The sequence below is a fragment of the Stegodyphus dumicola genome, chromosome 11, assembly GCF_044657685.1.
Source record: "Stegodyphus dumicola isolate Sdum_Otavi_A_Nest chromosome 11, ASM4465768v1".
Classification (NCBI taxonomy): domain Eukaryota; kingdom Metazoa; phylum Arthropoda; class Arachnida; order Araneae; family Eresidae; genus Stegodyphus; species Stegodyphus dumicola.
In genome coordinates this window covers 85240197-85253442 of record NC_140778.1, presented here as the reverse complement: position 1 = coordinate 85253442, position 13246 = coordinate 85240197, and the positions used below count along the sequence as shown (strand labels likewise).

At 33.4% G+C, this 13246-nt stretch overlaps 1 protein-coding gene across 1 annotated transcript in view; it reads right to left on the bottom strand.

The window, feature by feature from the left end:
• Positions 1-13246, bottom strand: part of LOC118187697 (uncharacterized) — a 532717-nt gene that overhangs the window by 497514 nt on the left and 21957 nt on the right. The window contains exon 2 of the mRNA XM_085826955.1: positions 3535-3750. Coding sequence (XP_085683081.1) covers positions 3535-3750 — 216 coding nt within the window. The remainder of the gene's footprint in view (positions 1-3534; positions 3751-13246) is intronic.

Below are 13246 nucleotides of genomic sequence, written 5' to 3'. Positions count from 1 at the left end.
CAAGATCTTTTAAGCATGACCGCTTATCATTTTTAATTAATAATAGAGTTGAAAAACTTTGCTCACATAAATATGTCGTAGAAAATGGAAGTAATGTTAAAATTGCTTTTTCGGAACTATGAGGATATTCTTTTTTTAAAAAAATTAAAAAACAAAAATTCTTCAATTTGATTGGTTTATTTCAAATTTAAAAAAAAAATAGTTTTAGAGCTATTATTTTTAATTAAAATGGTCTGAAACGAATATATTTCATTTAAATTTATGTTTAAAAAAAGTTATATATTTTTGAGTTCCGAGTTATCAAGGAAGTGCCGAAAAAATTCAAATGCTGACACACTTACAATCACGCACACAACCACACAACAGTGAAATATATAAAAACATTTAAAATAGACATTATTAAGGGGAAAAAATTGTCACTGTGTATTAAATACATGATAAAAAATTGCAAAATGTCAAATACATGTATTTGATTACGGACCATATTCGGCACACTTATATCCTTATTGCGGCACACTTATACCAGTGTGTCACGGCACAGAGGTTGCGAAGCACTGATTTATAGAATTAAAATATGTTCGCGTTTGTATGTTGGTTTGTAACACCATCTCCTCCCGAATGGCAAGGAGTTGAGTTTCGAGAAAGGTACTTCCGGATTCCAAAAGTTCGTAGGAAGCCATTTCGACCATTCTCATCTACGTGCGACTTAAAATTAGCCGAGATATTAATTAAAAACTCTCAAAATGCTAATTTTTGCAACCTGTAAATTGCTTTTTTCTCTCAACTTTATTGTCTTTGGCGTGCTGCATGGAAGCGCGTAGGAAGTGGAATTTTAAAATTGCCATCCGCCTTTCCTACAGAGAGGTAAAATAAAATTTTTATGGAATCACACGGCTCCCTTATTCCTTATTTTCATCTGTTTTTTGAGAGTGATGTTTTTTATGAAATTGCCTTTTAAAAGCTGAAGTTAGTCAAGTCAATATAAAGCTGAAATTTTTGCACTGATATTCATGAAAGACAAAATTTTTATTTTTTGTATTTTATTTCCATATTTATTTATTTATCACGTAAGGGAACTAAGGTCCTGGTTATTAAAAAAGACTTCATAATTTCTTAACCTACTTTAGTTAAAATAAAAGCTTCTATTGTACTAAATATATAGTGAGGAAAGTGTAAAAAAATTATTGTTTTTTTTATGTGAAAGTTAAGGGAATTAGGCTAACATAAAGCTGAATGATATAATTATATATAAATAATTTCATATTTTCAGGAAAATTCCCGGCAGTATGTATAAAATTTCGATATAATATTCGCTTAATGTGAAAGAGAGTAAACAATTTCCGCTCAATAGGTAAACAGCGAACGATTTTAGATTTAAAAAACGATATAAGTAATTTCATATTTGCAGGAAAAATTCCCGGAAACTTATAAAAATTCGCTAAACGTGAAAGAGAGTAAAAAATTTCCGCTTAATAGCGAACAATTTACAGCGAACAATTTTGAATTCAAAAAATTCTATAAGTGATTTCATATTTTCAGGAAAATTCCCGGAAACATGCACAAATATTTGGTATAATATCCGCTTAACGTAAAAGCGAATAGACAATTTCCGCTTAATGATAAATAGCGAACAATTTTAAATTTAAAAATTCTACCAGTAATTTCGCATATTTTGAAAAATTTCTGGAAACGTGCATAAAAATACGGTATAATATCCGCTTAACGTGAAAGAGAGTAAAGAGTTTCCGCTTAATAGGTAAACAGCGAACAATTTTAGATCTAAAAACTTCTGAAAGTAATTTCTTATTTTCCCTAACATTCTCGGAAACATGCATAAAACTTCGGTTATAATATCCGCTTAACGTGAAAGAGAGTAAACAATTTTCGCTTAACAGGTAAATAGCCGACAATTTTAGATTTTAAAAGTATTCTATAACTAATTTCATATTTTGTTTCATAAATTCCCGTAAATATGTATAAAAATTTGATATAATATCCCCTTAACGTGAAAGAGAGTAAACAATTTCCGTTTAATAGGTAAACATCGAACAATTTTAGGTTTAAAAAATTCTTTAACTAAGTTCATATTTTGAGGAAAATTCTCAGAAATGCGCATAAAAATTCGATATATTATTCGCTTAATGTGAAAAATAGCAAACAATTTCTGCTTAACAGAACAGCGAACAATTTTAGATTTAAAAAACGAAATAAATAATTTCATGTTTGCAAGAAAATTCCCAGAAACATGTACGAAGGCAGATCAATAAGTTGCTTTCACCTCCTCATAATTTCAGAATCGTTGTCCACCGAGATGCTTTTTAAGCTTACCGAAAACATGAAAGTACATGGTGTTAAATCGGGACTGTATGGAGAATGTTGCCGTACCTCCCAGTTGAATCCCTGCAACAGGTCGCACGTTTGGCGAGCCTTGTGAGGAGTTGCGTTCATGTTTTCGGTAAGCTTAAAAAGCATCCCGGAGGACAACGATTCCGAAATGATGGGGAGGTGAAAGCAGTTGTCTCCTTGTGGTTACATAGGCGCTGGAAGAGATTTCTATGCATCCGGAACTATGTGGGAAAAGTGAACTTACATTGTATGCTGTCATAGCCGTGTAGCTTTTGTATTGACTATTTAATAAATGTTCATAACTTGGAAGTACAACTTACTTTTTAATCTGCCCTCGTATAAAAATTGGCTTAACTTGAAAGAGAGTAAACAATCTCCGCTTAATAGGTGAACAGCGAACAATTTTGGATTCAAAAAATTCTATAAGTGATTTCATATTTTCAGGAAACTTCCCGAAAATGTGCATAAAAATACGGTATAATATCTTCTTCGCGTGAAAGAGAGTAAAAAATACAATTTTAGAGTTAAAGAATTATATAAATAATTTCGTATTTGCAGGAAAATTCCCGGAGGAAGCATGTATAAAAATTCGCTTAAGGGTGAAAGAGAGTAAATAATTTCCGCTTAATAGGTAAGCATCGAACAATTTTGGATTTAAAAAATTCTATAAGTGATTTCATATTTTCAGGAAAATTCCCGGAAAAATGTGTAACAAGTGTATATATTATATATTAACATAAAGGACATATAAATGTTACATATTTTTTAGTAAAATATAACTAAAATTTTGACCTGTTAAAATGCAAGTAAATAGGAGTTGTGGATTAATTGAGAAAAATTAATCCGTGTTGAAACAATACTACGTTGGAATTAGCCCTCTCTCAACAGTACTTTTAGGATATTTATTAATCTTAAAATAAGATTAAGCATTATAACCCCCACGGTTTCACAGTTTTAAAAATCAGCAAATATTATTTTTAGTATTTTTTTCCATATTTATTTATTTATTACGTAAGAGACCTAAAGTCTGGTATATTAAGAAATTACTTAAGAACTTCTTAAACCTGTTTGAGTTGAAATAAAAAATTTTATTGCACTATAAAAGTAATGAGGAAAGTTGTAAAAAATGTACTTTTCTCTTTCTGTAGCTGGGAAAAAAAAAAAAAAAAAAAAAATTCACGGTCCTACCTTTTTTTGTAGCACAGAACGCATATCCAGCTTTTTTCGTCCACAAAATGGCGACAACTTTTGCACACTCTTTTCCGGCACTTTTTACAACAGTATCCACGTCTTACAATCCGGCCGAGTTGCGTCCAGCATCCAGCACAGAAACGAGTGAGGTCGAACCCGTATCCACCGTCGAGGCCTCGCTTCACACTCCGCAACTCAACTCGCAGGTGATTGCTAGCGAACGAGAGAAAACAAAGTGAGAAAGAAGCAAAGCAAATCACGTGACCTTGATAACACGGAATATTCGAATACGAACATCAATCAGTCCATATCACTCAAGTGAATCTAATTACGAGAGGTGAAGAGGAGATTGAGCATAAGGGGAATATTGTTCGAGTTTTGTTTTGTTTTATTTATTGTTTTGTTTAGTTTCGACGAAGCCTCACGTTATTTTCATAAGGTTCAAAATTCGGTTTAGAGACTTGGGGTTCAAGTTATGGTTACGGGCAGCGAAGCGAGCGAATTTGTTTATTTGCACGAACTCGACTTATATGTTGCCAAATAGGTGCGTGATAGAACTTGATTATAGCTCTGCAGGACGTTGAGAAGGTGGGTGTTGTCTACAAATTTGAAAACCTTCCAAGCTTTGTTATATTTTGTTGAAAATCATTTTACTCTGCTTACAAGAAAGATTCACCTTTTTTTTTTTTTTTTCTTTCTTTTATTTTTTATTATTTTTATTGGTTCGAAGGGCGTTAGCCCAGAAGGGCTATTAATTTCGTTTTGGCATTTTGCGTTGATTCACTAGAAACGACGAATCACTTTTGAAATTTTGCCACCGAATATTAGAGCCGTGTATTATATTTGAAGAAATTAAATAATGAAGAATCTGCATAAATGTATGTATGTTTCTCGCATTATGATAAATCAATGGTATCTAGAGCCATGAAATTCTGAATAACGTACGTCTCCACCCGAATATAGCATCTAGAAGCCGCAATTTGGAATTTGTTTTATTATCTATTTCATCTTTTGTAAAGCATTTATGAGCTTTTGATTAAGAAACTCAATGATTGCAAAGATAGCAATGGCAACACTGTAAGAGGGGAAAAAAACAGTTTTGTGTCTAGCGCAAAATTCCAAAGATATGCTCATTTAAAAACATTTTTGCGATATTGCTACTGAATTAAATTTTATGGTTTAAGTGAGAAGAACATGATATTTAATAAATAAAGGTAACACACAAAACGTTAAAGAAACGCCCATTTGGGAGTAATATAAAATCTGAAAGCTTTCGGATTTTTTGTTACAATTCAATTTAACCCTTGAAATTTTCTTTTTCCCCTCCCCTCTCTTTTCTTTTATTTGTTGATGCTCGAAATATTTTTGTTTCAAGGTTTTGCCCATCAAGTTTCGTTACGCTACCACAGCATTAATCATCTCCGCGGTTTTCCAAGCTTCCATTTCAAAAATATTAATCGCTAATGAAATTCAAAACTCCCAGTTATATTATTTTCAGATTCTAAATGAAATGCATATTTCAATATTCTCAAGAATTTTATCCTATTTAATTATGTGTTTTGCGAGTTCCTATGCGATGTGTATCTCTAATCAGTGTTTTTTTCCAGTGTTTTCCTGTTTTTTTCCTCAGTTTTTTTCCCATAACGTGGACTGTGCTTTCAAAGTTTTTCATCTCCCTTATGTCGTATGCTTTAAAGACTGTATTTTATTTTCTGACAACTTTACATGACGTTTTGAAACTTCTCCCAAGATTTTACGTTCTTCCAATTTTATCTATTATATAGTCGTTATACTGGAATACTCTTAGTCGTTGCTTCAAAACTTCATAGATATTTCTGTTGTAATTGCAATCTTATATTCTGACATTTGCTTTGTGCTCCATCTATTACAATATAATACCCTACAAAGCCTGTAGCATAATCATGGTTTACATGGTCACCATGGTCAATATTCTTCTGAAAAATTAATTTTAAATAATTTTGAATTTAAAAGTAACTGTAATCTAAACCTTAAAAAAAAAAAAAAAAAAAAAAAAAAAAAAAACACTTTCAGTTAACATTGTAATTTTTAAATTGAGAAACTGAATCAAAAAGCTGAATGACATTTTAAATTAATAAAAAGAGTTAAAAAAAAATATAAAAAATAATATAAAAAAAATATAAATATAAAAAAAAATATAAAAATAAATAGTTAAAAAAGTACAATTCTTACAATTAAAATTAGGGTTCCTACACTAAAATGAGCAATTTAGCCAGCAGGCAGGAAAACGAAACTTTTGGTACACAAAAGCTTAAAGTTAACATCTTATCCCACTGGCAAAAAGACGTTGAAGTTTGGGCATCAGCTGACTTAATTCTCTATATTACTAAGAGTCTCAAATGTGCCTCCCACACAGGGATAGTGATTAGCGATGCTGACTGCCCTACTAAAGCACCCGGGTTCGAATCCCGAAGAAGGTCCCCCCCCCGAGGTTCCCTAACCCCACATATTACATACCTAGATTTATTTGTTTATATCAGTGGTCTTTACACTATGTTCCGCGGAACCTGGGGTTCCGCGAGTCAATTCACAGTGTTCCACGAGTCGAAATAAAAATTATAAAAGAAAATTATAAAGCACTCTCACACTATTTAACTAATGTTTATTAGCTAAATTACCTGATGTGGCGACCACATGACTTCCTTCTATTGCCTATTAAATTATACACACACTTTTGCTGCACTTCATTTTAACTTATTTCCACGAATTTCATTAGAGATATATTTCTCAGTCAATTAATTCAGGACTCATTTCGCGGCAAGCCAAAAATACATAAAATCTTAAAAATATCTTCACTAAAACTGCAAAACACAGGAAAATCGGAAACACCTTATGCAGTTAAAAATAGTTAAAAAAGTACAATTCTTACAATTAAAATTAGGGTTCCTACACTAAAATGAGCAATTTAGCCAGCAGGCAGGAAAACGAAACTTTTGGTACACAAAAGCTTAAAGTTAACATCTTATCCCACTGGCAAAAAGACGTTGAAGTTTGGGCATCAGCTGACTTAATTCTCTATATTACTAAGAGTCTCAAATGTGCCTCCCACACAGGGATAGTGATTAGCGATGCTGACTGCCCTACTAAAGCACCCGGGTTCGAATCCCGAAGAAGGTCCCCCCCCGAGGTTCTCTTAATCAAAATTGGGTGCGAAACTGAGCAAAGTCGTATTGCCATCTGCATGGTGCTCAAGACTCTTGCCAAAAGACAGGTGCAATCTTGCACTTCTTGCCACGATGAATTTCGTGGGCTTGTTCTGAGGTTACTGTCAGACAAGTGATAAATCACAACAACAACAACAACAGCAGTTTCATATGCAAACAAACAGCTGCCACTCTAAAATTTTTGCTAATTCTACAACTACTGCATGCAGATTAACTAAAGAGATAAAAATATAAAACAACATTATTCAATCAGTTTTTAAGCAAAAAAATGCACAGTTCACCAACATATAAGAATAAAATACCGATCCGGGTAACAGGGTGGATATATACATATATATGTAAGCATATTTATGTATCTTTGAAGAGGCCGAATAGAACGAAAAGGGAGGTGCACAACTACATGTTCTAGCAGTCCCGTACACAAAATTTCCGCGTTCTACGGCTACTCGTTTTGTACAGATATCATGAAAAATAAATCTCTTCTGAATCCATTTTAAATCCATTTCGTTTTTCGTTTTTTTTTTTGGGGGGGGGGAAGGAGTCCTTTATTCTGTTCTTACGTACATATTGCCACGCTAAAATATCGTTTAAATGTATTCGAGAGCGATAAAAATGGATACTTTCATTGAAATATGATAACCAAAATTTTTCGCAGTTACAGTACTTCCATTACTTAGGGCAAGAAAGTAAAAAGCGCCCTCAGAGCCTCGCAGTAAACCACAGAAACACCTACAGAATTCTCTCCTTTCGCTCTCAGTCGCATTACATTCGTGATGTTACGTTACCACAGCATTAATCATCCATGATACTTAATAAATTACCATTTCGCACAGTTTTTGAGAGATTTGCAACAGTTCTTTAATGTTAAATTAACTACTTCATTGAGATGAGGATTTTCTTAGTAGAGAACGGTGTGTTTCAGTAATTCTAGGTGTTACTTAAATTGGTTCGGTAATTCTAGAGGTTACCTAAATTGCTTCGGTAATTCTAGGTGTCACTTAAATTGCTTCGGTAGTGCTAGGTGTCACTTAAATTGCTTCAGTAATTCTAGGTGTTACTTAAATTTCTTCGGTAATTCCACGTGCTACTTAAATTTGCTTTGTAATTCTAGGTGTTACTTAAATTGCTTCCGTAATTCTATGTGTTACATAAATTGGTTCGGTAATTCTAGAGGTTACCTAAATTGCTTCGGTAATTCTAGGTGTTACTTAAATTGCTTCGGTAGTGCTAGGTGTCACTTAAATTGCTTCAGTAATTCTAGGTGTTACTTAAATTTCTTCGGTAATTCCACGTGCTACTTAATGTTCGGTAATTCCACTACTACTACTTTGCTTTGTAATTCTAGGTGTTACTTAAATTTTCATGGCAAACTGCCGATCTTCAGTCTGCTGCCAGATTTGGAGGGGAGGCCGATTTTAATTTACCTTTCGAATATTAAAAACTAATTAATTCATATGTTATGTTTAAAGTCAGCGATTTTAAACAACATATGTATTTCTTAAAATTTCTTTATCTTAATTTCCTTTTTAATGTCAAATTTGTTTGATATTAATTCCAAGATACTTCACAGAAACATTTTTAGAAACACGTACGTCGGTGATGATCATTTGGAGACATGTGAACCGCGTGTAATGAGATCATTTCCTGCGATCTGCAGCAATATTAATAAAATATATTCAATTATTACCTTTCTTATTACAAAATAAAGAATTCCTGGCGGGTATATATTTTCATCTATTTGAACATAAAACATTTGAGAAAATCATCAACTGAAAATAGTCTTCAATGAAGTTTTAAAAGACGTAAATTATTGGCATAAAGGAGCGTTAGCCCAGAAGGGTTATTATTCTCGAAACGGCGTTTTGCGTCTGTTCATTATAAATACCCGTTTCACTTTTTAAATTGTTGCCGCCAAATATTATCGCCCTTTTCTCGAATTGTGAGAAAACGACGGTACTACAGCCATCAAATTTGAACAACATAATCATCCACCCGAAGAGAGGCACCAAAAAGCCAAAATTTTGAGTTTCCAGTTTGTTTTATTGTCTATTTCATATTTTGTAAAACTTGAACGAATTTTAGATTAATAAACTCAACGGTGTCAGAGCAGTGATAACATTATCCAGAGCAAAACATTTTTATCCTCAACGCGCGAGACTGTCTATCGAAAATTCTAAAGATATACTATTTTTAAATATTTTGTGATTTTGCTATTGAATCGAATTTTATGTCACGTAAACGCTAAGAATGTGATATTTCAGAGGTATCAGCAACCCCTGTACCGACAGTGTTAAATTGGCCATTTTCAATGTACCTTTTCTCAAAATCTGCTATAGATACATGCTTGAAATTTTTTCTGTAATTAAAGTATACCTACCTGATTATACTGAAATGAGCTTTTGAAACTTTTTGAATTTCAGAGTAATTTACAGAATAGTTTGGTAGGCATAGTAAATTTTGTATTTTTCTCACAAAAAATTTTTTTTAAATTCTTTTAAAAAATTTATCACAAAAAGCTCATTTCAGTAAATATTAGGAAACATAATAAATAAGCCATAAAAATTTTACATACCTGTGAGCAGTAGTTCCTGAGAAAAGGTACATCGAGTAAAAAAAAATCACGTTTAGAGAAACACGCATTTTTATGTAAAAATCCTCATTCATCAAAGCAGACGATGACAAATTAAAACTAGAATTTTTACAGTTCTAATTTTCATAGAGATTAAAGAATGGTATTTTTAGAAAGATAAAAGTGTGGAGAATTTGAAAATGCAAAAATCCGAAATCACAATTTTTTGAAGATTTTGGGGTTCCGACACCCCTTAAAAAATAAAGTGAATACACAGAACATTGATAATAAGAAGATAAAAAAACAGTTTTGTAAAGCCAACTTAGTAAGGAAACTGAAAATAGATATTATCAACCGAGAAAAGATTTAAAAAAAAATTGGCAACACCTAACTCTGCATCGGGATTTGTAAACGTATACTGCTATGCTGTTTTTAAAATTTTTGCAATTTTACTATTGAATTGTATATGGCTTGAGTGCGAAGAAAATGATGCTTAATAATAAAGCTAAAAACGCAGAAAAAAATGGTTTAGTAAAAGTGCATGTAGCAGCAGACTAGTAAAGTGCGAACTCAGCGAGAGCGTAAAAAGCCTTGAAAAATCCTTTTGAGCGACCGTTAAAATCTGAAACCTTTCATATCTTTTTTTATCAGTATTGTTTGAATTTCCTGCTGGAAAAAAAAAGAAGACACGGTTTAGTGTAAAGAAGATCTTTCAGTCGTTGTTAATTAGAAAGGTTTTCTCTTCAAAATTTGTGTCCGTAGTACTTAAACTAAAAAGTTGATTGATTTTAAATAATTCGGAAAAGCCACAATAGCTTGAAAATTTCAGATTACAAAATAATACCTCTAAGAAGAAGGCGACATCGACGATTTAAAAATATTTTTTCAATCTAAAAACGTCAAACTGGGATCTAATATCTGAAAACGAAAAGTTCACTGCTGAAATTTTCAAAAAATTTAAATGAAAATTTTAAAATGCAACAGATTTAAAAATTTTAAAAAAAGATTCTGTACCAGTTACGTAACTTATGGTATCAATAACATCTTTTATCAATTAAAATGAAGGTTAAAATACTCATAAAAATTATCAATTGGATATTGTTAGAATATTATAACTAATAAAAATAAATGCATTTTAACTTCATCTATTCCATATATAATTAAAGAAGTAAAGCAATATTTGTATTATTAAAAATCGCGTTTATGGGTCTTAAATCTGTAATTATGATAAATACTAACAGATTGATTAAATATGGAACATAAATTAGAAATCTTATGGTTTGCCAATAGCAACACTGTTTTTTTCTTTCTGACAGCAGTTGTTACGTTATTTTTTTTCCTTCACGTTTTTACGCGGTTTGTAGGTTTGGAGTGAATAACGACGACATTTGATGAAGTATCGAAACGCACTTTATTTACTAATATTAATCAGGACAGCTCCAAAACACGTTTACACAGTTGTCGAAGAACTACTATAAACACGCTGACATAGCCTTCAGGTTATCAGGCTATAACAGTCGAAACAGCTTCATTGCAAAGCACCAGAGTACAGCTCCCGACTCTGCTTGGTCGTTCTCGAAACTCCACGTACTCTCGAGATTCTCTACGCTACAACTCGCGATGCACTCGACGACACACAGAGCACAGTTCCCGACTCTTCAGTTCAATCGTTCCCGGAACTTAACACACTCTCTCGACGATGGACTAACCGCGATACACTAAGAGACTCTTGGATGCACCTGTCGACCCACTTGGCACTCGCTGGCCGGCTGTCAACTCGATCGTCTCCGCACGGACTAACTAGATGAGACGCACACTATGTCGCACTCTCGACGACGCACACTCACTCGCACTGCGGACCAGCAGGGTTTATATAGCTTTCGGCTTGTGTTCGAGAACATTCTGGGCTAAACCGGTAAGAAATCGTTCCAGAAGGTTCTCCATCCGTCCATGGCATATCGCCAATTTTTTCGCCAAATGTGGCAACCCTGCCTTTTTGCTATTTTATGGCAACCCTAAAACTGCTTTGCGAGGAAGCCATCTTACCGAGCCTGGACATTTCGCAACAGTATGTTTAACGTACTGACAACACTTGCGAATCTATTTTTCTTTTTGCTGTTCTCTTCCGTCATTTTCCGAGGTGAAATTGCATGCACTGATCTTATTTAGCCAGGACAGGATTTTATGTATGTAACGAAAACAGTACACCACCTTCGAGGAATAAAGATATATAAGTCATAAAAACTTTTAATTTAATTTCGGCATTCAAATTACAGTTTAATATCTACAGAAGTTTTAGAAACTAATTATTAAAAAATCTGCGGATAAGACCGCTGAATGCTGGTAGTCAACGGAGATTCAAGTCCCAGCGAAAGGCTGGCTATTGGTACATTTATACGATTTCCGTTATGTGTAATATGGTTTGGTTCGGTTTATTAGATTACGGCAAAGCACTCGAGGGCTATCTGCCTTAAAAGAGGGATGCCTTCGTGGAGGACTTTTTAAGGGAAACTGGCTCGTATACACGTTACACATGGGGAAAACCACGAAAACGCCCATGCAGCCAGCCCGTTCGCGGGATTCGAACCTCGGACCGAACTACCAGTGTTCAGCGATTTCAGTGGTGGGCCTGTGTGTAATATGAATACGAACCAATTTACTTCATAAATTTCTCTACGAAGGTATGCTATGCCATAATTAATCAATTCAAGTATTAAGAAACTAAGAGCTAGATGTATTTTTGTAATCTTTTTTTATTTCTTTTTCTTAGAAGCAAAGTCTTTTTTTTCCTCTGGGAAATATTGAAATTTTGAAATATATCATACAATCCAAGAAATTTGATACCTAGTAAACTCCCAGAAGACAACAAAACAACGATACCTTTTTCGATGTATAAATATAGTTAAGGTATTTTCCGGGGTATAACGCCTATCTATAATTTCAAACTATGTTTTTTTTTAATTTTTAGGTAAATTCGCCATATAACGCGCCCCCAGTTCTTGACGAAGAAGCCTAAAGGATACATGCAATGCTCTTATCTTTTGAAGTCACTTATTCGAAGATTTCTCCTAGCCTTTCGAACAATGGTGTACCGAATTGACAGGCGATAAGGGTAACAATATGTGTGTGAGTTTAAATGCTTGAGGGAGTAAATATTTCTGCAAAGAGGGTGGATTGCACCCAATGCAGATGTCCAAAAGAATGCTGTTGTAGGGTTTCGAGAAAAGGAGGATATAATTTGGAGTAAGACTTCATTAAAACCTGAATGAAATCGCGAAATTAGAACTTAGATGTTTTCTCTTTTTGTAGCCATTTGAAGCCGTGATTTTGAAGTAAAAAATCGAAAGCTTTAGTAAATCACATTTGTTTTAGTTGAAATACAGTTGATCTAGTGTTTCTTTTAGAAGTAAATATGGCTCTCGCGAAAAGAAACAAACGAGTGCTGGTTTCAAATGCAAAGTCATTCCTTTTGAGAAAGAAAAATGGAAATCGTACTGTAATAACGATGTTTGATGTTGGTGAAAGATAGAATGGATAATGATTATTTATCTATGGATCAAAATAACCATGGTGGTGAAGATGAAACAGAATTCCATGATACGCCTGAAGATACTATGGAAGACGAACTTGGCGAACTCTTCATATTATCCGGTAATGAAAATTTCAACTTTCATAAGGTATGTCATTTCTTTTAAATAAGCACCATTTTGGCACAAGTAAATTCTAATTTTTTCCATGTTTTTAATCTATCGTTTTTAGGTTATAGCCAAAAACATCGCGGCAAAAACATTGCGAACGAAAACGCAGCGGAGAAAACAACGCAAAGAGAAAACATCGTGGGAGAAAACATCGCAGTTCTAAAACATCGTGGTACAAAATAGCGTGGTCGAAAATAAAGCGGTTCAAAAACCTCGCAGTTTAAAAACATCATGGTAAA